At 38.5% G+C, this 25,482-nt stretch overlaps 1 protein-coding gene and 1 non-coding gene across 3 annotated transcripts in view; one reads left to right on the top strand and one right to left on the bottom strand.

Moving 5' to 3' along the window:
• Window positions 1-25,357, bottom strand: part of IHO1 (interactor of HORMAD1 1) — a 34,548-nt gene extending 9,191 nt beyond the window's left edge. Inside the window, exons 1-6 of one of the 2 annotated variants that reach the window (XM_049640452.1) lie at window positions 24,787-25,357; window positions 23,718-23,751; window positions 21,900-21,970; window positions 19,066-19,136; window positions 15,328-15,502; window positions 13,364-13,527 (exon numbers count right to left, since the gene is read on the bottom strand). In XM_049640452.1, coding sequence (XP_049496409.1) covers window positions 13,364-13,527; window positions 15,328-15,502; window positions 19,066-19,121 — 395 coding nt within the window. In that variant the 5' untranslated portion in view covers window positions 19,122-19,136; window positions 21,900-21,970; window positions 23,718-23,751; window positions 24,787-25,357. Of the gene's footprint in view, window positions 1-13,363; window positions 13,528-15,327; window positions 15,503-19,065; window positions 19,137-21,899; window positions 21,971-23,717 lie in introns of both variants that reach the window. The other variant, XM_049640451.1, reaches the window with a different exon arrangement.
• LOC125931101 (U6 spliceosomal RNA) lies at window positions 10,732-10,835 on the top strand. Its single transcript, XR_007460358.1, has one exon. It is a non-coding gene; the product is annotated as a U6 spliceosomal RNA (small nuclear RNA).
• Window positions 25,358-25,482: the final 125 nt, after the last annotated feature.

Raw genomic sequence — 25,482 nt, 5'->3', positions numbered from 1 at the left:
AGTCCCACATCAAGCCTGGTGCCAGGCTCCGAGCTGATCATGGAGCCTACTTGGGATTCTCTCTCTCCCTCTCTCTCTGCCCCTCCCCCCCTCATTCTCTCTCTCTCTCTCAATAAATAAATGAACATTTAAACCTGCCAGATACCAAAAAAAGAAGAAGAAAATAAAATTTACTCTATATGTATCTTTAAAAAGGTTAAATATTAGGGGCACCTGGGTGGCTCAGTAGGTTAAGCATCCAACTCTTGGTTTTTAGCTCAGGTCATGATCTCAGTTTCGTGGATTCAAGACCCACATTGGGTTCTGTGCTCTACCCCTCCCCTACTCACACTGTCTCTGTCTCCCTCAAAATACATAAAACTTAAAAAAAAATTTTTTTTGCTAATTTTTTTTTTTAGCAACTCAAGTAATTACTACAGTAAAACAGGCCAGCTTTTATTTTTATAGCAACAATGGCTTCAGAAGATAGTGATTTCTTTCTGGTAGTACAAAATTCCTGGATATATCTTAGTCTAAAGACTATTATTTTGACTGTAAGAATGGGTAGAGACAATTCTGGGAGCAATATTAATTTCTAATGAAAAAGAAACTATTACAATTATTCCTCAAATGAATATCCCACTTTTGAAAAGATTCATACATGGATTATCATTAAAAATTTTACAGATTTTGTTTCTCTAATCTACACAATATAAACGCAAACATCAATTTTTAAATCCAAATAGAACTACTATTCGTACCAAGTCTTTTGGATACTCAACCTACTGAGTCAGCCAGGTGCCCCTAATATTTTCCTTTTAAAGTCAGTCTAATTGTTCTATAAAATTTTCATTTTATTTTATTTACTTATCTTTTTTTTTTTTTTTCTGAGAGAGAGAGAGAGAGAGAGAGAGAGCATGAAAGCAGGGGAGAGGGGCAGAGACAGAGTGAAAGAGAATCCTAAGCAGGCTCCATGCCCAGCACAAAGTCCGACACAGGGCTCCTTGCCACAATGCTAGGATCATGACCTGAGCAGAAATCAAGAGTTGGACGCTTAACCAACTGAGTCACCCAGGCCCCCTCACCCCCTGCATCAAATCTCTTAAAAGCAACATATAAAGTGATATGGCAATAGGAGCAATGCTTTAGAAATTTTGAAGAAAAATAATGAACCAATCTAGAATTCTAATTTGCAATCAAGTGTGAGGGGAAAGTAAAGAATTTCAGATATGCAAGTTCTCAAAAAATTACTTAGGTGCCATGCACCTGTTGTCAGGAAGTTTCTGGAATATATGCTCCACCAAATCCAAGGAGTAAACTAAGAAAGAAAAGGATCCAAGTAACAGAGAATCCAACATTGGAGAGAAGAGGTAGGAATGCCTAGGACAATGGTGAAGGGAAGATTCAGAATGACAGCTGCACTGCAGAGCAAGTTCAGATAAGAATTAGGAAGAATGGCTCTGAGAAGAAAATGACACTGAAAGAATTTCTGATGTGTTTGAATATAAAACAAAGAGCTTTTTAAATTTAATTTTATTTTTTATTAAAAAAATTTTTTTAATGTTTATTTATTTTTGAGAGAGAGAGAGACAGACAGAGACAGAGCATGAGTGGGAAAGGGCAGAGAAAAAGGAGACACAGAATCTGAAGCAGGCTCCACACAGCCCGACATGGGGCTCGAACTCACAGACCATGAGATCATGACCTGAGACAAAGTTGGACACTTAACCAACTGAGCCACCCAGGCACCCCAAACAAGGAGCTTTTTAACTAAAAGTTCTGTGTAGAATTTGGGGAAAGACAGATTCCTACATAGAAAACTCAGCAAAAAAGAAAACAAGACAATTTTTAACATTAGGAAAATATAATCATAATATATATAATTTTTCTAGGCTATCCAGATAAGGATTTAAAGATTGAGAAGTGATTTAACTGAGGGGCACCCGGGTGGCTCAGTTGGTTAGGGGTCCAACTTCAGCTCAGGTCATGATCTCACGGTCTATGTATGAGTTAGAGCCCTGCGTCGGGCTCTGTGCTGACAGCTCAGAGCCTAGAGCCTGTTTCTGATTCTGTGTCTCCCTCTTTCTCTGCCCCTCCCCTGCTCACACTCTGTCTCTCTCTGTCTCAAAAATAAATAAACATTAACAAAATTTTTTTTAAAAAAGAAAAGTAATTTAACTGAAAATGTCCATACAACTATATCGGGATGATGGAAGAGGAGAAGTTTATGATGGAGGAGGCAGAGAAGCAACTTTTTATTCCAGGGTAGCAAGTCATTCTCTGAAGCTGAAAAATCAATAAATGATAATATAAGTTATCTAACATATGCCATAAGATATATGGAGGTTAAGTACTGTCATAGCTAAAAAGGTTGCAATTTGGTTGCAAAAAGGAAAAGGGAATTAGAAGTGGAGAAAGAGGGGTGCCTGGGTGGCTCACATCTGACTCTTGATTTGGGCTCAGGTCATGATCTCATAAGTTCGTGGGTTTGAGCCCCATGTTGGGCTCTGCACTCTCAGTGGGGAGCCTGATTGGGATTTTCTCTCTCCCTTTCTCTCTACCTCTCCCCTGCTCCCTGCTCTTTCTCTCTCTCTCAAAACAAATAAATAAACTTAAAAAAAAAAAGAAATGGATAAAGATAGGCCTGGTGTTTTTCATTATAATCCTAATTATATTTTTAAAAAACTATGTACATGTAATAACTTGATTGAAAAAATACATAAAATTTTAAAGATGTCTAAAGTCTAATAATGCTACCAAAATGCTGCCCATGAAAGCCTCTATTAAATATAATATGTAACGACCTCACTCCTTATTAGTACAATTGGAAACCAGTGTTCCCAACATGAAACTATACTATACAAATTAAATACTGTTTGTATATAATTTTATATTGAAATGTTTTATATATATCTGATAGCTCCCATTACCTTAACTGTTTTTTAATCCTTGATTACACCTTGTCTGAATTGAAATGTCAAGTTCTGATTTATCCAAAGTCCTTAAAAGATGCTTAGTAAACAGAGTAAAAACATTGAGTGCTTGATAATTGAAACTTTCATTAAAAGCTACTGTTCATTTGGAAGCAATTATTATTCTTTACCAAAATAAAATAAAAAATAATGCTCAAAAATAGAGATTTCCCATCTGCCCCAATATTATATATAAGTTCATGGAAGTCAACTGTGACCTAATCTTCTCTCTAGAAAAAGTCAATTGGGAAATTCTGTTCATCTGAGCTAAAACGCACACGCACGCACACACACACACACAACCTATTTTTTTTTTATTTTTTAATATATGAAATTTACTGTCAAATTGGTTTCCATACAACACCCAGTGCTCATCCCAAAAGGTGCCCTCCTCAATACCCATCACCCACCCTGCCCTCCCTCCCACCCCCCATCAACCCTCAGTTTGTTCTCAGTTTTTAACAGTCTCTTATGCTTTGGCTCTCTCCCACTCTAACCTCTTTTTTTTTTTTCTTTCCTTCCCCTCCCCCATGGGTTTCTGTTATGTTTCTCAGGATCCACATAAGAGTGAAACCATATGGTATCTGTCTTTCTCTGTATGGCTTATTTCACTTAGCATCACACTCTCCAGTTCCATCCATGTTGCTACAAAAGGCCATATTTCATTTTTTCTCATTGCCACGTAGTATTCCATTGTGTATATAAACCACAATTTCTTTATCCATTCATCAGTTGATGGACATTTAGGCTCTTTCCATAATTTGGCTATTGTTGAGAGTGCCGCTATAAACATTGGGGTACAGGTGCCCCTATGCATCAGTACTCCTGTATCCCTTGGATAAATTCCTAGCAGTGCTATTGCTGGGTCATAGGGTAGGTCTATTTTTAATTTTCTGAGGAACCTCCACACTGCTTTCCAGAGCGGCTGCACCAATTTGCATTCCCACCAACAGTGCAAGAGGGTTCCCGTTTCTCCACATCCTCTCCAGCATCTATAGTCTCCTGATTTCTTCATTTTGGCCACTCTGACTGGCGTGAGGTGGTATCTGAGTGTGGTTTTGATTTGTATTTCCCTGATAAGGAGCGACGTTGAGCATTTTTTCATGTGCCTGTTGGCCATCCGGATGTCTTCTTTAGAGAAGTGTCTATTCATGTTTTCTGCCCATTTCTTCACTGGGTTATTTGTTTTTCGGGTGTGGAGTTTGATGAGCTCTTTATAGATTTTGGATACTAGCCCTTTGTCCGATGTGTCATTTGCAAATATCTTTTCCCATTCCGTTGGTTGCCTTTTAGTTTTGTTGGTTGTTTCCTTTGCTGTGCAGAAGCTTTTTATCTTCATAAGGTCCCAGTAATTCACTTTTGCTTTTAATTCCCTTGCCTTTGGGGATGTGCCGAGTAAGAGATTGCTACGGCTGAGGTCAGAGAGGTCTTTTCCTGCTTTCTCCTCTAAGGTTTTGATGGTTTCCTGTCTCACATTCAGGTCCTTTATCCATTTTGAGTTTATTTTCACACAACCTATTTTTAAGAATGGAAGGAAGTTCTTTACTGCCCTATGTTGAATTATTTTGCTTTGAAAATCCACTCATTTATTCAACAACTATTTATTGAGCCCTCTTTTATGACAGGTCTTTGGTTATAAGTTTTAGTGATGTGGAGTGAAACTCAACTCCCTACCTTCAAGGAGCTTACCTAGCTAATGTTTTTAATGCAGTTTCAAAATCCATTCAAATTGAATGATCTTTATTTAAAAAAATGATCGAAGCTTATTGAATCAAATATGCTTATTGAGATGTTCAATAACAATGTATTTAAGTAAATTATAGTACATGCAGAGCTGACAGCAACCTCGCATGAAGACATAGCTGTATCAATTGCTTACAGTCAGCATTTGTTCTGAATGGTGAGTGTTCAAGTTGTATTTTTTAAATGTTTATTATTTTTGAGAGAAAGACCTTGAAGGGGGAGGGGCAGAGACAGAGGGGGACAGAGGATCCAAACTGGGCTCTGCGGTGACAGCAGTGAGCCCGATGGGGACTCAAACCCATAAACTGCATGGGGGACTCGAACTCACGAACTGAGAGATTATGACCTGAGCAAAGTCAGACACTCAACTGACTGAGCCATACTGACTGAATAATACTATATTCTTACAATAAAGTAAGCTAAAGAAAAGAAAATGTTAAGAAAATCGTAAGAAAAAATATTTACAATACTGTAATATAAAAATTTGCATATAAGCAGATCTGCACAGTTCACACCTGTGTTGTCCAAAGGTCAACTGTATTTGTCCTTCTGTGTCTGACTTATTTAACATAACATCCTTCAGGTTCATCCATATTGTCACAAGTGACAGAACTTCTTTCTTTTTTAAGGCTGAAGACTATTCCATTATATGTATATACCACTTTTTCTTTATCTGTTCATTCACTGATTGACATTTAGTTTACTCCCATCTCTTGCATATTGTAAATAATGCTGCAATGAATATGGCAGTGCAGATATCTCTTTGAGATACTGGTATAATTCCTTTGGACATATACTTAGAAATGGGGTTGCACCAATTTACATTCCCACCATCAATATATAAGGATTCCCTTTTCTCCACCATCAATATATAAGGATTCCCTTTTCTCCACATCCTTGCCAACACTTATAAACAAACAAACAAACAAACAAACAAATATTTTATAATATTCATCCTGATTGATGTAAGATGATATTTCATTGTGGTTTTGATTTGCAATTCCCTGGTGACTAGTGATGTTGAGCACCTTTTCATACACCTGTTGGCCATTGTATGTCTTCTTTACATATGTGTATATTCAGTTCCTTTGCCCATCTTTTAACTGGGCTATTTGTTTTTACACTATTGAACTGTAGGAGTTCCTTATATATTTATTAACAGTTTATCAGATATATGGTTTACAAATATTTTCTACCATTCCATAGGCCGCCTTTTCATTTTGCTGATTATTTCCTTTGCTGCATAGAAATGTTTTAGTTTGATGTAATCCCACTTGTCTATTTTGGGTTTTGATGATTGTGCTTCTGGTATCATATTCAACAAATCATTCAGAAAGCTAATGTCAAGAAGCTTTGTACCTATGTTTTTCTTCTAGGATTTCTACAACTTCAAGTCTTATGTTTAAGTCTTTAATCCATTTTGAGTTGATTTTTATGCATGGTATAGGATAAAAGTCCTTTTTCATTCTTTTGCATATGGATCCAGTTTTTCCAACACCATTTGTTGAAAAGATTAATATTTCCCCATCATGTATTCTTGGCACTCTCTCATGCTGTATTAAATATTTAAAACATAACCTTTGAAAGGTCTATATGATAGAATACAGTGAAATCATTAGAAATGATTTTGTAGATGAAACAGAAACATAATCGTTAAAGATTACTGAATTTAAAAAGCAGATTGAAAAACAGTCCGTAGGAAATGATACCATTTTTTATTTTTTTAAATACATAAAAATAGAGCAGAGTTATATAAAACGTTGTTAATGGTGGTTCACAGAGTAAGCTGATTCAAAAATCACACTTGAGAATCTGACAGATGGCAAGATCTCTGCCCAAAATTCCCACTCAGCTTAGATGTGCTCCTTTGGATAGAGTCTTTCCTGACTCTCCCAGTCAGAGGTGGGAGCCAATCCTCATGCCTTCAGAGCATTTGGATGCAGGCTCTACTACACCATTTACAACTTTGTATTTAGAGTAGGAAGTCCAGAGTCTTCATTTTAGGCTGGTTTGTATCTGACTCTATTTTCTGTTTAAGTAGTTCCTCAGGTTAGGGATCCTGGGGAGAAGAGCCTCTTTTTTCCTCTAGAGGTTGAAGTGCCAGGGACTTGCTTTCATAGCCTAGGTTCTTTTCTCACATATAACTTGCAAACAAGGAGTCAGGAGAAAAAGACCGTGAGTTCTCTCTCTAGTGGCTGTGGCTCCAGTAGAAGGAAGATAGAGCTCCAGGGTAATGGTAAAAGTGTACAGGATGACATTGGCTACTACACTGGACAGGAGTGGGCAGCAGAATCTGTACTGGCACAGCAGCTCATCTTTTCATTCTCTTAACAGTGATTGTTGTAGAGCAAGCATTTTAAATTTTGCTTAAAAACAAACAAACAGAGGGGCACCTGGGTGGCTCAGTGGGTTGAGCATCTGACTTCAGCTCAGGTCATGATCTCACGGTTTGTGAGTTCAAGCCCTGCATAGGGTTCTGTGCTGACAGCTCAGAGCCTGGAGCCTGCTTCGGATTCTGTGTCTCCCTTTCTCTCTGCCCTTCCCCCACTCCTGCTCTCTCTGTCTCTCTGTCTCTCTCTCTCTCTGCCTCTCAAATAAATGTTAAAAAATTAAAACAACAACAACAACAAACAAACAGAGGCGCTTGGGTGGCTCAGTCAGTTGAGTGTCCGACTCTTGATTTCTGCTCAGATCATGGTCTCGTGGTTCATGGGATCAAGTGTCGCATCAGGCTCCACACTGACAGTGTGAAGCCTACTTGGGATTCTCTCTCTCCCTTTCTCTCTCTGCCCCTCCCCTGCTCACATACACATACTCTCTCAAAGTAAAATAAATAAACATTTAAAAAACAAACAAACAAAACCCCAGGAAACTCAAAGCCAGAACTTTCATACTTTGAATTCAGGTTTCCTTCCCCAATCCACCTGCTACCATTTACTTTTCATAGTCCTCAAACGCCACATGAACTGTGTTTAGGGCTTTTAGGTGCATTCAGTGGGAGAGATGGGATGGAGTATGCTTACTTTGTCATACCCAGAACCACAACCCATTCAAATATTCTCTTAAAAAATTCCTTTTCCATTGAAATGAACTTATTTCTATTGCTTACAAACAATAACTCTGGTCTAATTGTATAATTTATCCAACAAATGCCTGTTTTCCTAACCAGACTAAGAACTTCAAAGACAAGTTTGTAGTACTGGGCCCAGCACAGTGTTTATTTAATGAATGAATGAATGAATCTCACTATGGTAATCAACAATTATTGAAAGAACATGGTTATTTTTATAATCTATTTGTCATTCTTAGGTGATTCATTAGTTATGAGACTAATCTGTTTTCTCAAATATTACAGGCAAAAAACAATAATCCGGGTAATGGCCATCCACTGGTGTACCCAGAGTCCTCCTTTAATGGGGAACTGATTCTTTATGCATCCAAAAAGTGGTTCTGGTGAGGATTTCCAGTCACACCTCCCTCCTTTCACCCCTATGACCTAAGCAAGCCTACCAGAAGCCTCCACTAGGATTTTTCAAACTCAAACTATGGAAAAAGAATCCCATTCTTTGTGTTGGTAGGAAGCTGGTCTTTAACAGGAAAGAACAAAGAATAGATGGACAGAGAAGCACAGAAAAGAGATTCTGATTTGATTTCATTTCCTGTCCTTCCCAGATTGGTTAAAAGAGTTAATATATCCTCTGTTTTGTCAAAGGTAGTTTGAGGTGAGTTTTTATTTGTCACCAAAAGAGTCGTAACAAACGCAATCTGAAAGCTTAGGCTTCTTTTGAGCTTTCTTACCCTCATAAGCCCTTTCTATAAGTTTGGGAAAATATGTATTTTCAAAACACAATATGTAAATCCATGTCATATAAGTTTGTAGCATCTCTTATGTTTGAATCCTGCACCATGTCTTATCACTTTCCTGTTTCCATATTTACAGCGGTATGCTTTCTTTCTCTCATTTAAAAATTTCTCAATCCTTTTCACCACAGTTTTTTTAAGTAGGCTCCACACCCAACATAGGGTTTGAACTCATGACCTTGAGATCAAGAGTTGCATGTTCTACTGACTAAGTCAGCCAGGTACCCCATTCTCACCACATTTCTGACAAGCACTTATTGACAAAAAAAAATCTAAAATCTAGAATCTTGGGTTTTATTTTTGCCAGAATTTATTAAAATTATGATTTTTGTTGCCTACATAATAGTCAATATCTTAAGCTTGACTTTTTTCATGGAGATTCTTCAGAGTCCTCATAATTTGTTCTCTCTGTATAAATGTTATATATATTTTTGCTATCTTGTAAATAATTGTTAACAGAAACTCATTTCACTACAAAAAAAAAAGGAAATGATATAGGGAGAGAGAGCGAGAGCAAGGAAGGAAGAAAATATCGAAATAAACTTCACATTTCAAAAAACCTTTTTTAGCTGCAGAAATCTTTTTTTTTAAGTAATCTCTGTTGGGGAACCTGGGTGTCTCAGTTGGTTACGTGTCTGACTTCAGCTCAGGTCATGATCTCACAGTTCATGGGTTTGAGCCCCATGTCAGGCTCTGTGCTGACAGCTCAGTACCTGGAGCCTGCTTCAGATTCTGTGTCTCCCTCTCTCTCTGCCCCTCCCCAGCCTGGATTCTGTCTCTCTCTCTCTCTCTCTCTCTTTCCAAAAATAAATAAACATTTAAAAAAGTAATAAATAAAAAAAAATCTCTGGGCCCAACATGGGGCTCAAACTCACAACCCCAGGATGAAGGGTCACATGCTCTACCAAATGAGTTGGCCAGCCTGCCCCTGCTGCAGAAATCTTAATCAAATAAGATATAATCCCATGCCCACAGGGAAAAAAATTAACACTGATCTATTTGAAGAAGAAAGTGAGTATAGCTTCTCATCTGCAGTACCCTACCATAGCCAAAAGGGGCCTCTGAGAAACTGGTAGGGTCCTAGAGCCTGAATTCCTAGGGGAAAGAAGTCTCTCAATGTCTGGAAAATGTTTATTTACCAATAGAATCAAACACTCCAAATAGAGCATTTTGCTTTTCTCACTAAAGGAAGATAGGTATTCAAGAGAAAGGATACTTAGTCTAAGAAGTCTTTAAGAGGGGCTCCTGGGTGGCTTGGTCTGTTAAGCATCTGACTTTGGCTTAGGTCATGATCTCAGGGTTCATGGGTTTGAGCCCTGCGTTGGGCTCTGTGCTGACAGCTCAGAGCCTAGAGTCTGCTTCAGATTCTGTCTCCCTCTCTCTGCCCCTCCCCCACTCATGCTATCTCTCAAAAAAAAAATGTTTAAAAATTAAAAACAAAAAAACTTTTAAAGAAATTCTGGCTCTTTCAACATAAAAATACTAGTGGTGACACTAAGTGATACATCTTCACTGTCACAGAAATAATAAAGTATATCTGTGCTTGAAAGTTATGATTTCATGATATGTAAAGATGTTGCCCTGATAACTTAGTACCCAAAAATGAACAAGTTAATATCCTCAGTGACTTCAACTTATTTATTTACAAATTAATATAGCAGCCCTAATTTATCTCATGTATTTGCTAAGGTAAATGAGTAAATATAAAACTAACAAATAAGGGGTGACTGAGTAGCTCAGTCGGTTAAGCATCTGACTTCAGCTCAGGTCATGATCTCACAGTTTGTGGGTTTGAGCTCTGCATGGGACTCTGCACTGACAGCTCAGAGCCTGCAGCCTGCTTCAGATTCTGTGTCTCCCTCTCTTTCTTCCCCTCCCCTGCTCCTGCTCTGTCTCTCTCTCTCTCTCAAAAATAAATAAACATTAAAAAAAAAAACTTAACAAGTTAAGACTGTATGTAAAATTTAGGGTCTATCTTAAAAAATACCAACATGTTGCGGCACCTGGCTGGCTCAGTTGGTGGAGCATGTGACTCAATCTCAGGGTTGTGGGTTAGAGCCCCATGTTGGGTATAGAGATTACTTAAAAATAAAATCTTTTTAAAAAATACCAACATTTCAAAGTGAGAAAATCAGCCTGAATAGCCTGCATCAGCTTTTTAAAGAATTCATGTGCTGTGCTCACTTCAGCAGTACATATACTAAAATTGAAATGATACAGAGATTAGCATGGTCCCTGAACAAGGATGACAGGCAAATTCGTGAAGCATTCCATATTAAAAAAAAAAAAAAAGAAAGAAAGAAAGAAAAAGGAAAAAAAATTCATGTGCTACATTCTTGACCCTGAAACAACTTTTTTTTTTAATTTAATTTATTTTTTAAATTTATATCCAAGTTAGCTAGTTAGCATATAGTGCAAAAATGATTTCAGGAGTAGATTCCTTAATGGCCCTTACCCATTTAGGCCATCCCCCCTCCCACAACCCCTCCAGTAACCCTCTGTTTGTTCTCCATATTCAAGAGTCTCTTATGCTTTGTCCGCCTCCCTGTTTTTATATTATTTTTGTTTCCCTTCCCTTATGTTCATCTGTTTTGTATCTTAAAGTCCTCATAGGAGTGAAGTCATATATTTATCTTTCTCTGACTAATTTCACTTAGCATAATACCCTCCAGTTCTATTCACATAGTTGTAAATGGCAAGATTTCTTCTTTTTGATTGCCAAGTAATACTCTAGTGTGTGTGTGTGTGTGTGTGTGTGTGTGTGTGTGTGTGTGTACATCTTCTTTATCCATTCATCCATCGATGGATATTTGGGCTCTTTCCATATTTTGGCTATTGTCGATAGTGCTGCTATAAACATGGGGGTGCATGTGTCCCTTCGAAACAGCACACCTGTATCCCTTGGATAAATACCTAGTAGTGCAATTGCTGGGTCATAGAGTAGTTCTAGTTTTATTTTTTTGAGGAACCTCCATACTGTTTTCCAGAGTAGCTGCACCAGTTTGCATTCTCATCAGCAGTGCAAAAGAGATTCTCCTTCTCCACATCCTTGCCAGCATCTGTTGTTGCCTGAGTTGTTAGTGTTAGCCATTCTGACAGGTGTGAGGTGGTATCTCATTGTGGTTTTGATTTGTATTTCCCCGATGATGAGTGATGTGGAGCATTTTTTCATGTGTCAGTTGGCCATCAGGATGTCTTCTTTGGAGAAGTGTCTATTCATGTCTTTTGCCCATTTCTTCACTGGATTATTTGTTTTTTGGGTGTTGAATTTGAGAAGTTCTTTATAGATTTTGGATACTAACCCTTTATCTGATACATCATTTGTAAATATCTTCTTCCATTCCGTAGGTTGCCTTTTAGTTTTGCTGATTGTTTCCTTTGCTGTGCAGAAGCTTTTTATTTTGATGAGGTCCCAGTAGTTCATTTTTGCTTTTGTTTCCCTTGCTTCCGGAGAAGTGTTAAGTAAGAAGCTGTGCGGCCAAGGTCAAAGAGATTTTGCCTGTTTTCTCCTCAAGGATTTTGATGGCTTCCTGTCTTACATTTAGGTCTTTCATCCATTTTCAGTTTATTTTTATGTATGGTTAAGAAAGTGGTCCAGGTTCATTTTTCTGCATGTCACTGTCCAGTTTTCCCAGCACCAGTTGTTGAAGAGACTGTTTTTATTCCATTGGATATTCTTTCCTCTTTGTCAAAGATTAGTTAGCCATATGTTTGTGGGTCCATTTCTGGGTTTTCTATTCTGTTCCATTGATCTGAGTGTCTGTTTTTGTGCCAAAAACAACTTTTTAAATGTTTTTTTTTAACATTTATTTATTTTTGAGACAGAGAGAGAGAGAGAGAGCATGAACAGGGGAGGGTGAGAGAGAGAGAAGGAGACACAGAATCCGAAGCAGGCTCCAGGCTCTGAGGTGTCAGCACAGAGCTCGACGTGGGGCTCGAACCCACAGACCGTGAGATCATGACCTGAGCTGAAGTCAGACACTTAACCGACTGAGCCACCCAGGCGCCCCCAAAAACAACTTTCTAAAAAAATATATTTTTTAATGTTTATTTATTTTTGAGAGTCAGTGAGACAGACTGCAAGTGAGGGTAGGGGCAGAGAGAGAGGGAGACACAGAATCTGAAGTAGGCTCCAGGCTCTGAGCTGTCAGCAGAAACTGACATGGGGCTTGAAGTCACAAACCACAAGATCATGATGTGAGCAGAAGTTGGATGCTGAACTGACTGAGCCACCGAGGCACCCCTTAATACATTTTGTTGTTTATTTATTTATTTTGAGAGAGAGAGAGAGAGAGAGAGAGAGAGAGAGAGAGAGAACAAGCAGAGGAGGGGCAGAGAGAAGGAAAGACAGAATCCCAAGCAGGCTCCATGCCATCAGCCACAGAGCCCGATGCAGGACTCAAACTCACCAACAGTGAGATCATGGTCTGAGCTAAAATCAAGAGTCAGATGCTTAACTGACTACACCACCCAGGTGTCCAACCATAAAACAACTTTTATCTAATTTCCCAACTGTGATGATCTGAAAAGATAACAAATTAAAGGGAAGAATTTTAGGCAGAATAAACATCATTACTTGAATATTGTATTTCTCTAAGAATTCCTTTTCAGGGGGGCCAGAACTGTGGCAGCCATATTCAAATCTGCCATAAGTCACATTGACAACTAAGAAATAAAGAGCAATTATTAGCTGAGCTATAAAGGCAAGAGTGCTAATATGCTAAAATAGAATTACTTGACTGTTAGTATTCCATTTTGTTTCCTTCAGAAAAGATGAGCTGTCACATCCACTTGAAAGGTTTGCATACCTGTCACATTTGTCTTTTGCCCTTTTCTTTTTCTCCTCAAATTGTTCCAAGAGGCCCTTTGATTTTCCAACTGACAAAGGAAGAGGAAATAAGCCTCTATCATTTGTATTTCCTCCAAATAGCTGGGGTTTTGTCTGGTATTTTGTGAAAATACTTGGTTCACTCTGTTAAATGAAAAAAAAAATCATAGCATTTCATACATGCAAATATTTATAGCATTCACTATTTTCTACATAATATAGTCACATTTAAGTGTAAACAATAACATTAAAAAACAACATGGCATGTAGTATTTCCTTTTTATTCCATATTCATCAGAAAATCATATTAAAGAAACTCTTTTTATTAATAAGGTTTATGCCTTACCAGCACAGAGATATTTAAAATATCAGCTAATTGGAGTGCCTGGCTGGCTCGGTCAGTAGAGCATGTGACTCTTACTCTCGGGGTCATGAATTCAAGCCCAATGTCAGGTGTGGAGCCTACTTTAAAAAATAAATAAAAATAAAATATCAGCTAAGATGGCTTAAAATCAGTTGCACAGGGGTGCTTGGGTGGCTCAGTCAGTTAAGCATCCAGCTCTTGATTTCGGCTCAGGTGATGATCTCACAGTTTGTCAGTTTGAGCCCCGCATCAGGCTCTGTGCTGATAGTGTGGAGCCTGCTTGGGATTCTCTCTCTCCCTCCCTCCCTTTCTCTGCCCGTCTTCCGCTTGCTCTCTCTTTCTCTCTCTCTCTCACAAAATAAACTTTGAATAACTTAAAAAAAATCAGTTGCACAAATTTGAAGGCAATAACTGAATTATTTATGCTGTCTCTGAGATATGTTAAAGTTTTCACATTAATAGGTTTAACTCAATTACTGTTGAACTAAATTTAATAAATTTCACATGGACTGGACAGTAGGCATGCTGGCATATGGCAAGCCATTTCCTGCATTTGAGGCAACACTTACTCTGAAACATTCAGGGAGTACATATACTCCTTCATATCACTGGGTACCAATTTTTGTATTGAAATACTTATCTGAGAGCATACTCTACTATCTTAAAGCACTGACTTAATCTTATCCATGGAGTCTCTGTTTGATGCAGGTTAAGTCTGTATATAAAGTTAAATATAGTTTTAAACCAAAATAAATAAATATGTAAAAATATTTCTGACCCACTAAAGAAGACAGGCTGGGCTCAGAAAATTGAGGACTCACGAGACTCTATTCTTGATTCTGGCCCTTATTCATTAACCAAGTCTTCAGACTCCTCATGTCCTTCTTCAAGGAAATAATGTAGCATAGTAGACTAAAATCCACAAAGCATCTAAAGTTTCTTAGGAAAAAATGTCCATATAAAATAAAATTTATGTTACCTTATTCCTATTTTTCTAAAGCTCTTCTTTCTTACAAAATTTTCACAAACAAAAGTATGTCTTAGAAAATGTCATGCAGGGGGCACCTGGGTGGCTTACTTGGTTAAGCATCTGACTTCGGCTCAGGTCAAGATCTCATAGTTTGTGAGTTCAAGGCCCACATCGGGCTCCATGCTGACAGCTCAGAGCCTGCAGCTTGCTTCAGATTGTGTGTCTCTGTCTCTTTCAGTCCCTACCCCACCCACCCCTGTCTGTGTGTGTCTCTCTCTCTCAAAAAATAAATAAACATTAAAAAAAATTTTTTAAAGAAAATATCATGCAATATTTGGCTCCCTCTAAGAGGGTCAAGGTACTGGCAATATTCTATATTGCTTTAGTAATAGAAGAAACTGCAAATAAATATTTTTTTCCATTTCAGACTACCAAATCTGATCCCAAGACTACCGGAGTACTGAATCACCAAACAAGCACAAATCCATTTAGAAGAGTAATCCTTAGAGATGTATAAATCTAAAAAACAATCCAACAGAATAAGTCTTTATAGCTTATCTCCATAATGACTATGAAATGCATGCAGAGAAACTGTGGAAATGAGACTCACGTCCAGAGAATTCTGTTGTGACTGTTTTGGGTGTCTCAAGTAGACACCAGAGTCCAAGGGTGCTGACAGAGTCTCTGAACTTTCTGGACAGAACTGCGATCCAAAGAGGAACTGGGAATCACTGAGACTGGAGTGATCAGTCTGATTATTATTCCAGCTAGAGGAATTAGTGGTCCTGAAATTAAGCAAGAAAAGAAAAGTATAGCAAGTAGACAAACATCCTGAACAAATGAAATCATAATTCACAACTATTCATTTCAGAATATCCTGGGCAGAGTACTAGTTTGTTCTGATCTAATCCCCTGAACACTGCCAGCACTACCCACAAAGAAACACAAAGAAATTCTGAATGTCAGACATTTTGATTATAGCAACTTAAGAACAATCCGATGGAAATTCAAACATTAAGGACTGACACTATTACTTGTGGTACAAGAGCACTGTGGGCTATGACACCATTTTGGAGATCAAAGTTCCTGAAATCTTTAGGGATTAAAAGAACATTATCTTTCAAAAAGTTGAATCTATTGGGGCGCCTGGGTGACTCAGTCGGTTAAGTATTGGATGCTTGATTTCAGCTTGGGTTATGATCTCACAGTTTGTGAGTTCAAGCCCCATGTGGGGCTCCGTGCTGACAGTGTCAGCCTGCTTGGGATATTCTCTCTCTCTCTCTCTCCCAAAATAAATAAATAATTAAACTTTAAATAAAGTTGAATTTGTTAATCACTAAGGGAATAAAGTAACTGATGCATTAGTCTGAAGTAATAAGCTAGATTTACATATAGCCACATGGATAAGTCTCAAAAATGTAATTTTGAGCACAGAGAGTAAAAACTGAATGAACTCACATATCATTTATATAACCTTTTAAATATACATCATAGCACACCAAACAAGTATGTAACTGTGTATAGACGTGTACAGAACTCTCATTAACTCTCTTAGAGTATGCCTACAGGGAAGGAAGGGACCAGAATTAGAGGGAGAGTAGGAATCATAACAGAAAAAACACAGGACAGCTTAGTTATGGACTGAATATTTGTGTCCAAATTATTATGTTGAAGTTCTAATTCCTAAGGTGATAGTATTTGGAAATGGGGTCTTTGGGAGGTAATTAGGGTTAGACATGGTCATAAGGGCAGGCCTTCATGATGAGATTAAGGTCCTTACAATAAGAGATGCCAGAGTTTGCCCTCTCTTTAAAAAAAAATTTTTTTTTAATGTTCATTTATTTTTGAGAGACAGAGACAGAGCACAAGCAGGGAAGAGGAAGATAGAGGAGACACAGAATATGAAGAAGGCTCCAGGCTTCAAGCTGCCAGCAGAGCCTGACGTGGGGCTCGAACCCATGAACCGTGAGATCATGACCTGAGCCAAAGTTGGAGGCTTAACTGACTGAGCCACCCAGGCATCCCTCTTTTTTTTTTTTAATTTTATGTTTTTATTTATTTTTGAGACAGAGAGAGAGAGCATGAGCAGGGGAGAGGCAGAGAGAGGGGGAGACACAGAATCTGAAGCAGGCTCCAGGCTCTGACCTGTCAGCCCAGAGCCCAATGTGGGGCTCGAACTCGCAGAATGTGAGATCATGACCTGAGCTGAAGTTGGACGCTTAACCGACTGAGCCACCCAGGCACCCCCCTTTTTTTTTTTAAGTTTATATATTTATGCTTTGGGAGAGAGAAAGAGAGAGAGCAGGGGAAGAGCAGAGAGAATCCCAATCCCACTGACAGTGCAGAGCCCAATGCAGGGTGGAACCCACAAACTGTGAGATCATGACCTGAGCCGAAACCAAGAGTTGAATGCTTGACTAACTGAGCCACTCAGACACCTCTCTCTTTCTCCTTCATGTAAGGACACAGAGAGAAGACAGTTGTCTGGAAACCAGGAAGGGAGCCCTCATAAGAAATTATCTGCCTGGCATACGGTTCTAGGACTTCCAATCTCCAGAACTGAGGAAATAAATTTCTATTGTTGAAACCATCCAGTTTAGGGTACTTTGTTATGGCAGTCCATCAGACTAATAGGCCTCATCCAGATTGAAGAATATGATCAACTCAGATTTTTGCACAGGAGGATCCATTAAAAATTGTTTTTGAAACAAGGTGGTATTCCCTTTCACACCTTTAGTGTCTTATTCTTGCTTGCTCTAAGTACTTCCAGCTGTGGACTTCCAACTTGCTTCCCACAGATATATACATTTAAACCTCACACATGGGGGTACCTGGGTGGCTCAGTCAATTGAATGGCCAACTCATGATCTTGGCTCAGATCATAATCCCACAGTTTGTAGGATCATGCCCCGAGTCCGGTTCTGTGCTGGCAGCCCAGAGCCTGCTTGGGATTCTCTCTCTCCCTCTCTCTCTCTGTCCCTACCCTGCTTGTGCACATTTGCATGCGCTCTCTCTCCTTATCAAAGTAAATAAATAAACATTAAAAAAAAGAAACATCTCAATAACAACTTGGGTTACTTAATGCTGTTGTGTAACCTAAAAAAACATGCTTTTCATTAAAATGCACAAACACAAATCATTCCTTTTAATAAAGCTAAATTAAAGTAATTACATAGCATATAAGTACATAATCCAAGCCAACATATATTAATGCAAGACAAAAAGAAACTCTAATAATTCAGCACAGGAAAGAGCAATTATTTTCACTCACAGAACCATTTTCTAAGATTAGCTAAGGTAATGGGCTGCACACATATATTATAATATGGGTTGCATAATCGTTGCTCAAAATAGCTTAAATAGCTCTCTGTGACTCCCCTCTTAGGTTAAAGAGAATAATTAGCTGTGCTGGATAAAAAAAAAACTGTGAGCTTCCAGAAACCACGTAGGATTTACATCTTAAAGCTAGGATCTGGAATTTAACAAAGATTTTCTCTGTATCAACTGAAAGCATTTTTTTTTCTTTTTGAGAAATAAAAAGCACAATGCTCTAGGTTTTTGCTGAATTAATAACTGTCTTCAGGAAGGTATTAGGAAGAAAAGAAACTAATAATAAAAGCATACCAAAAGCAATTAAAAATCCCTTATATATATACTAATTCTGGGGCACATCCACCAAGTTAGCAATGGCAAGTCCACTGCATGGCTGATGGACACCAATATAAGTACCTCAGTGGAGTAGTAGAAAGGGCAGTATTTCAGTGAGCCTTGTCAACAGCTGGAGTAGCTCTTAACTCCACAGTACCTACAAATGGTACCACACAAATGAATACGTATCTAAACATTGTCTTGATTTGATCCTTGCTGTTTCAATAGAAATCACTCCAACTGAGGTGAGTTTCTAGATTGTTAGGCCATTTCTAATTCTCACAGGCCTCATACTCCAGAGGCCTAGTTCTGGACACAGAGCCACTGCTCAATTAACACAAATAGCTAAGTTGACATTGCTTTTATCATCAGAACATAGGCGGAGGGGCACCTAGGTGGCTCAGTCGGTTAAGCATCCGACTCTGGATCTCAGCTCAGGTCTTGATCTCCGGGTCGTGAGTTCAAGCCCTGCATTGGGCTCCATGATGGGTGTGAAGCCTACTTTTAAAAAAAGAAAAGAAAAGAAAATAGGCAAAAGGAAAAAGACAAATATGGGAGAGTGTAGTAGTGAAGGGAAAAGAAGGGGAAAAAGCTGTATGAAGTCACCCTATTACTAATAAACTAATAGGAAAGGTAGCCTTTTTCAATGAAATCAATACAACTATAAGACCTTCATTAAGTATCAGAGTATATAACTTACCCAGAACCTGAGGGAATACTGAGCATCTCTTTGATATTCCAGACGTTAAAATTCATTTCTTATGGTTAGCCCTATTAAAAAGAGAGGAATATTAATTTAAAAGGTTAAGTATAACTTTCCCCCCAAAGATGACTTTACTGGTGACTGTTATATATGGATGAGGACATTTCAGCAACTATATTCCCATTCAATTGGTGAAAATTCCCATTACCTATGTGTCAGAAACAGGTATTTTGGGGGCACCTGGCTGGGTCAGTCAGTGAAATGTGTGACTCTTGATCTCAGGGTTGTGAGTTTGACCCCCCACACTGAGTGTAGAGATTACTTAAAAATAAAATCTTTAGGGGGTGCCTGGTTGGCTCAGTCGATTAAGCATCTGACTTTGGATCAGGTCATGATCTCATGGTTCATGGTTTCGGGCCCCGAGTCAGGCTTTGTGCTGACAGCTCAGAGTCTGGAGCCTGCTTCAGATCTGTCTCTCCCTCTCTCTCTCTGCCCCTCCCCCACTCACACTCTGTCTCTATCAAAAATGAATAAACTTTATGGGGTGCCTGGATGGCTCAACTGGTTAAGCATCCAACTTCAGCTCAGGTCATGATCTCACAGTCTGTGGGTTCAAGCCCCACGTCAGGCTCTGTGCTGACAGCTCAGAGCCTGGAGCCTGCTTCAGATTCTGTGTCTCCTTCTCTCTCTGCCCCTTCCCTGCTCGCGCACTATCTCTCTCAATCAAAAATAAACATTAAAAAAATTTTTTAATGAATAAACGTTAAAACATTAAAAAATCTTTAGGGGCACCTGGGTGGCTCAGTTGGTTAAGCATCCAACTCCTGATTTCAGCTCAGGTCATGATCTCAGCTTGTGGGATTCAGCCCTGCATCAGGCTCTGCACTGACAGCAAGTAACCTGCTTGGGATTCTCTCTCTCCCCCTTTCCCTGCCTTTTTTTTCTCTCTCTCAAAATAAATAAACCTAAAAAAAAAAAAAAAAAAAAGCAGAGTTGGGATAACTGAATAGCTACATAAAAAAGATTAAGATTGGATCTAGTCCTTTCACCATACACTACAAAATATCCAAATGGATCAGAGATAATATAAAAATGAAATCATAAAAGAACCAGAGGGAAAGCTGATGCAACTTCAGCTCAGGTCATGATCTCACAGTCTGTGGGTTCAAGCCCCACATCAGGCTCTGTGCTGACAATTCAGAGCCTAGAGCCTGCTTCAGATTCTGTGTCTCCCTCTTTCTCTGCCCCTCCCCTGCGTGCTTGCGCACTCTCTCTCTCTCTCAAAAATAAATAAACATTAAAAAATTTTTGTTAATCATAGAGACTGTTTTCTTTTGTATAAAGGTGGTAAAATGCAAGTATAATAATGTACTCTGTTACTGAGGCTGGAAGGAAAGAGGCACTTTCAAGTACTTCTGCTGGGAAGGCCTCTGTGGAGGAGAATTTGGCACTATCTAGAACATTTACAAATGTATTTACTGTTTAATCCAGCAATCCTACTTCTAAGGATTGGGATCTATGCCAATAATACTTTGACAGAAATAGAAAATTATATATACACATGTCTCTTCAATACAATACCATTTATAATAGCAAGACCATAAACAACTCAATACCCATCAGTTGGTGAATAGTTGAACAAACTATGGTATATTCATACAATGGAGTTTTAAGGAACTGTTAAAAGGAATATATACTCTTGTGTATATAAGATATACTTCAATATACTCTGGGAATGACCTCCCAGAATATTGCTAAGCACAAAGAAAAAAAAAGGTAAGGTGAAGAATAGTGTATGTGGTATGCAATATTTCATCCAAAAATGTCAAGGGAACATGAATATAAATAAATATACACACATAGCAATGTGCTTTTTTTTTTTTAAGTAAGGAGAGAAGAAAAGCAAGGAGGAAGAGAGAGAGAAGAAAAATAGATAAACTGAAAACCAACAAAAACGTTTACCTTGGAGGGCAGAGATAGGGTGGAGAGGCTAGAAATGAAAACTAGACTTCTCCAACTGTAGCAGTTTTTACAGTTTCAACTTTAGAATAATGTAAATACTATAATATAAGTACATATAATCACATAGTCACAAAACGAAATTAAATAAAAAATGGGAAAAACCAAGCAATTCCTACAAAGGAGCAAAATGGAACATACAAGTTGGTTATTGAGCCCCACAACGAGGGTCTATTTCCAGTGTCTCTAAATATGATAATTTGATACCACATCTCTAGTGAAGTGTAGCCTAAAGACAAAATGAACAGTAAAGGAATCTGTGTGTTTTCAGCAATCATAGTTAGTAAAAAATATATATATACATATATATATGTATAATATACATGTATATAGACATACATGTAATATACATACATATATACATGTAGCATCTATCAGAATACAGCAAATCAATAATATATTAATGTAGTCATTGGGAATAAAAATTTTCAGTGTATGAGAAAAGAGATAGAAATACAAAATAAGGTTAGGCAAAAACCCTACGATCCTAGGTCTGAAATAAATAGAAAATTATTAGTAATTCTTGATGTACAATCTTAGCACCCAGCTTTTGGTCTTGAAATACCATTCACCACTAAAAGGAACCAGTTCTGGGGCAGAAAATGTACAATTTGAGTCTGGGATATCTAGTCCCAGAGAACAAGGAAGCTATCAAAGACTACCAGGGCCAAAGATTACTGGAGAGCTAGCTTAAAGGGCTTCCTCTGTTAAATTTATAGTTTTTAAAACCTTCGTCAGTCACTTTGGAAGATACGCAACCACCTTATTATTTTGAAAGCTGGTAGGGTACACAAAAGAATCATTTCTCTTACCTTTCTAGAAAGACGCACTTCAAAGTAACCAACATATAGATGTGAGAATGTTCTTTATAGAAGTATTTCAGCTAATAAACACAGAATGAATGGTACAATTAGATTATTACCATTTTGGAGGTGCAATGAAAATAATGGATCTAGACAATGATCATAAATGGCTGTTTAAACCATGAGGTGAAAGGTAATAGGAAACTTTATAATGAATAGATCAGGCTGAAAACACCTAAACCCTTCAGTTGATCTTTTATTCACAAAGACAGAAACCAGCCCTAGTATGAGCCTCTTGATGAGGTTCAACAAGAGGTGCCAAGCATTACCAAAGAAGTAAGTATACTTGCCAAAAATATTGATCCCTAATCTAATTAACCTTCTAGATGTAAGGACCAGTATACAGAAAATACAGTGGTTAAATAGAACCAGTGGAATGGAATCAGCAAAATCCAGAGGGGTTAATCCTACAGTTTAAATGATCATATTCTTTTAAAGCATAAGAGGCAAGAAAAAAAAGAGATGTGGGAGACTATAAATTAGAAGAAATTTATGAGCCACACCAACCAAATACAATGTGTTTGGATCCTGAATTATAAAAAAGCAATTAAGAAAATTTAAACATTGACTAGCTACTTAATGATATCAATAAATTGTTACTTTAAGTGTGGTAATGATATTGTGGTTATGATAAAAACAGAGTCCTTATCTTTTATACATACATAAATTTTAAATGAATAAAATAATCTTCAAAACTTTTGTTTTGCTTTAAAATAATAGAGATGGATTAGGGGACCTGGAAAGGGGTACAGACTGCCCCTAGGTTGATAATTGTTGAAGCTAGGTGATGGGTACATTGGCATTCATTCATCCAATGATTTCTACTTGACATGTTTGAAATTTTCCACACAAAAAATTGATGTATGAATTGGTAAATGCCTGTATTAGCTGACAACACCCAACATTGTTACCTCCAGCCCAGACCCCTCTCCTGAACTTCAGACTCCTATATTCAAGTGCTGGCCTGACATCTCTACTTGGGTGACTAATATGCACCACAAACCAACATGTCCAAAATAAGATCGTCATTTTTTCCCCCAAAACATTCTCCACCTACAGTCATCCTATTCCAGTTAACAGCAACTCCATCTTTCTAGTTGCTCAAGCCAAAATCTAAGAGTCCTCTTTGACCCTCTTCTCACATCCAGTCTGTCAGCAAATACTATGATTCCTTCAAACATATTCAGAATCTGTCCACTTTAAGTTCCTTCTTCTATAGGTTTACCAGATAAAATATAGGATGCTCAAATTTGAACTTCCCAAATATTGCCCAGGACACACTTGTACTAAAAAAAATATTGTTTACCTGAAATTCAAATTTAACTTGGTGTCCTGTATTTTTATTTGCTAAATCTGACAACTTTAGATTCAGAGTTCCTCTAACTTTAAGTCAGATCATGTTATCCCTGCTCCTACCCTACTCCAATACAAGCCAGAATTCCCATGATTATCTCTGGTGTCTGCAATCTCCCCTTAGCCCTGCTTTTTTCCATCTACACTCCATTCCACACTTCTTATGGGGCTTCTCACTGCTGCTTTCCCTTGCTGGGCACACAACCAGCTTCAGGCCCCTTTCCCATACTGTTTTCTCCACTTGGTTCACTCTTCCTTCAGATTATCAGCATAATAGGCCAAACCACATCCACCACCTCCAGGGGTTCTCTCAAATTATTCAAAACTGTAGCACCTCAATAATCAATGTTTCTTCTCTGCTTTTTCTCCAAAGCATACCATTATTCTAATACACTATATATTTTTAAAATTTACCTTGTTTTGTCTGTCTCAGCACGCACATCCAAGCCTACAAGAATGTAATGTTAAGCTCTTTGAGGATAGGAATTTTTGTGTTCGGTTCACTGCTATATCCTCAGACTCTAGAAATTGTGCCTGGCACATAATAGGTGCCCAGAAAATATTTACTGTTAAATCAGTTTTTTTTTTTTAATGAGAACTAAATTAGGACAATAGAGCAAAACTTTCCAAGTATCCACAAATTTAAAAATACATATGATTTGGTTTTAATTATTACATTTCAAATCCCTAGATCTGCATAGACTTATTACATATTTAAAAAAAGAGGAAGAATTGAAGTAAATCTAGGATTCCTGACTCATGTTTACTTATTTCTTTGATAGTCTGAGCTTTTTTCTTCCATCAACACTTCAGAAATTCTTCCTTCTAGAGTCTTGATTTAGCATCTAGACAATTTTACATACATCACTACAAGACCATTATTACTACATCTAGATGTAAATCCTTTATCATCTTCCATTTCTGTTTATGTTGAGAAAGGAGAATAATTTATGCAGTATGTGGCTTGGGGTTTAGAATAACTATGCTCCTGGTTCCAGACCAAACTTACTCCTAAGAGATTTCTTAAATGTTGAGAAAATCCCATGGTTGCACCCTTGCCTATGTCTAAGGACCACATGGGGCTTGATGTGCTCAGCCTCAGGTTTATCTGTTCTCTATGCATTTACCTGTCACCATGCTACCTATTATAGGCTTTAAATTCCCAGAGGGCAGAAATCCCATCTGCCTATACCTATCCTTGTAGATGCTAGCACACTAGTAATGAAGTAGTAGTCATTCTTAGGTAGGACACTAGGTAAATGAAAACTGAAATGCACACATTACAAACTTTCAAGGGCAAGGTTCTCTCTCCCTCTCATCTCCCAATCCTATTAGAAGAAGCATAAAAGCAGAGGAAACGTTTAAGTGCATGCAAGGTATACAACTGTCTCCCTAGGAAGGGCGCTGGCAAGGAGTTAGACAAGGGAGAAACATGTGTGAAGAGAATGCCCTAAGGGGAAGTACACCACCGCCATCATCTGACCCCCATCTTCAACACTGAGACTCCTGAGGCCACAGTGTGAGGTCCTCCACGTGCTCTTCTGGCTCCTCCACTCGGTCACAGAAAAAAACAGTTCTCTCTCTCAGACTTTGTGCCCCTTGGGCCTCGACCAGGCCCTCCTAAACCTCATACGACCGTCCACTCTCATCTTCAGTCTCTTTTCAATTAGGAGACACGCTATGGGCTCCCAGACTAAATCATTCAGATGTCCTTTCCAGAGGCCTCCAAGGGATACTGCATAATTATAAGGCAAATCCCAGTTTCCCGGGTTCCTGTTCACGCTTTCTGGGCCGATTCTCTTTCTTGCGTCTCCTAATCCCAGACTCGGGATGAGAGGCTGTGGACACCCGGGAATCTGACGAAAACAACTCCAAAGGTGAGCACAGAAAGTCTCCTTGAAGAGCCAGAGAGGTCTTCCATCACAGAGAAAGAATGAATGGCTAGGAATTCCAGGACAAGGATCAAGTTGGACAACCCGGCGTCCCGAGAAACTCCTCGACGTCGCCAGAAATCTCGAACCTGTACTCAAGGCCCCCGTATGGCTCCCGGACCTCTCCACCTTCACCCCCTCCCCCTCCCTGCCCTTCCAGGCCAAACCCCCCCCACCCCCCCCACCCCACCCCCCCGCGCCTCCACCTCTGAGGGACAGCTCGCGCCCCACCTGGGGCGTCTCTGATC

Source organism: Panthera uncia, chromosome A2, assembly GCF_023721935.1.
Source record: "Panthera uncia isolate 11264 chromosome A2, Puncia_PCG_1.0, whole genome shotgun sequence".
Lineage (NCBI taxonomy): Eukaryota > Metazoa > Chordata > Mammalia > Carnivora > Felidae > Panthera > Panthera uncia.
This window is presented reverse-complemented; position numbering and strand designations above follow the sequence as displayed.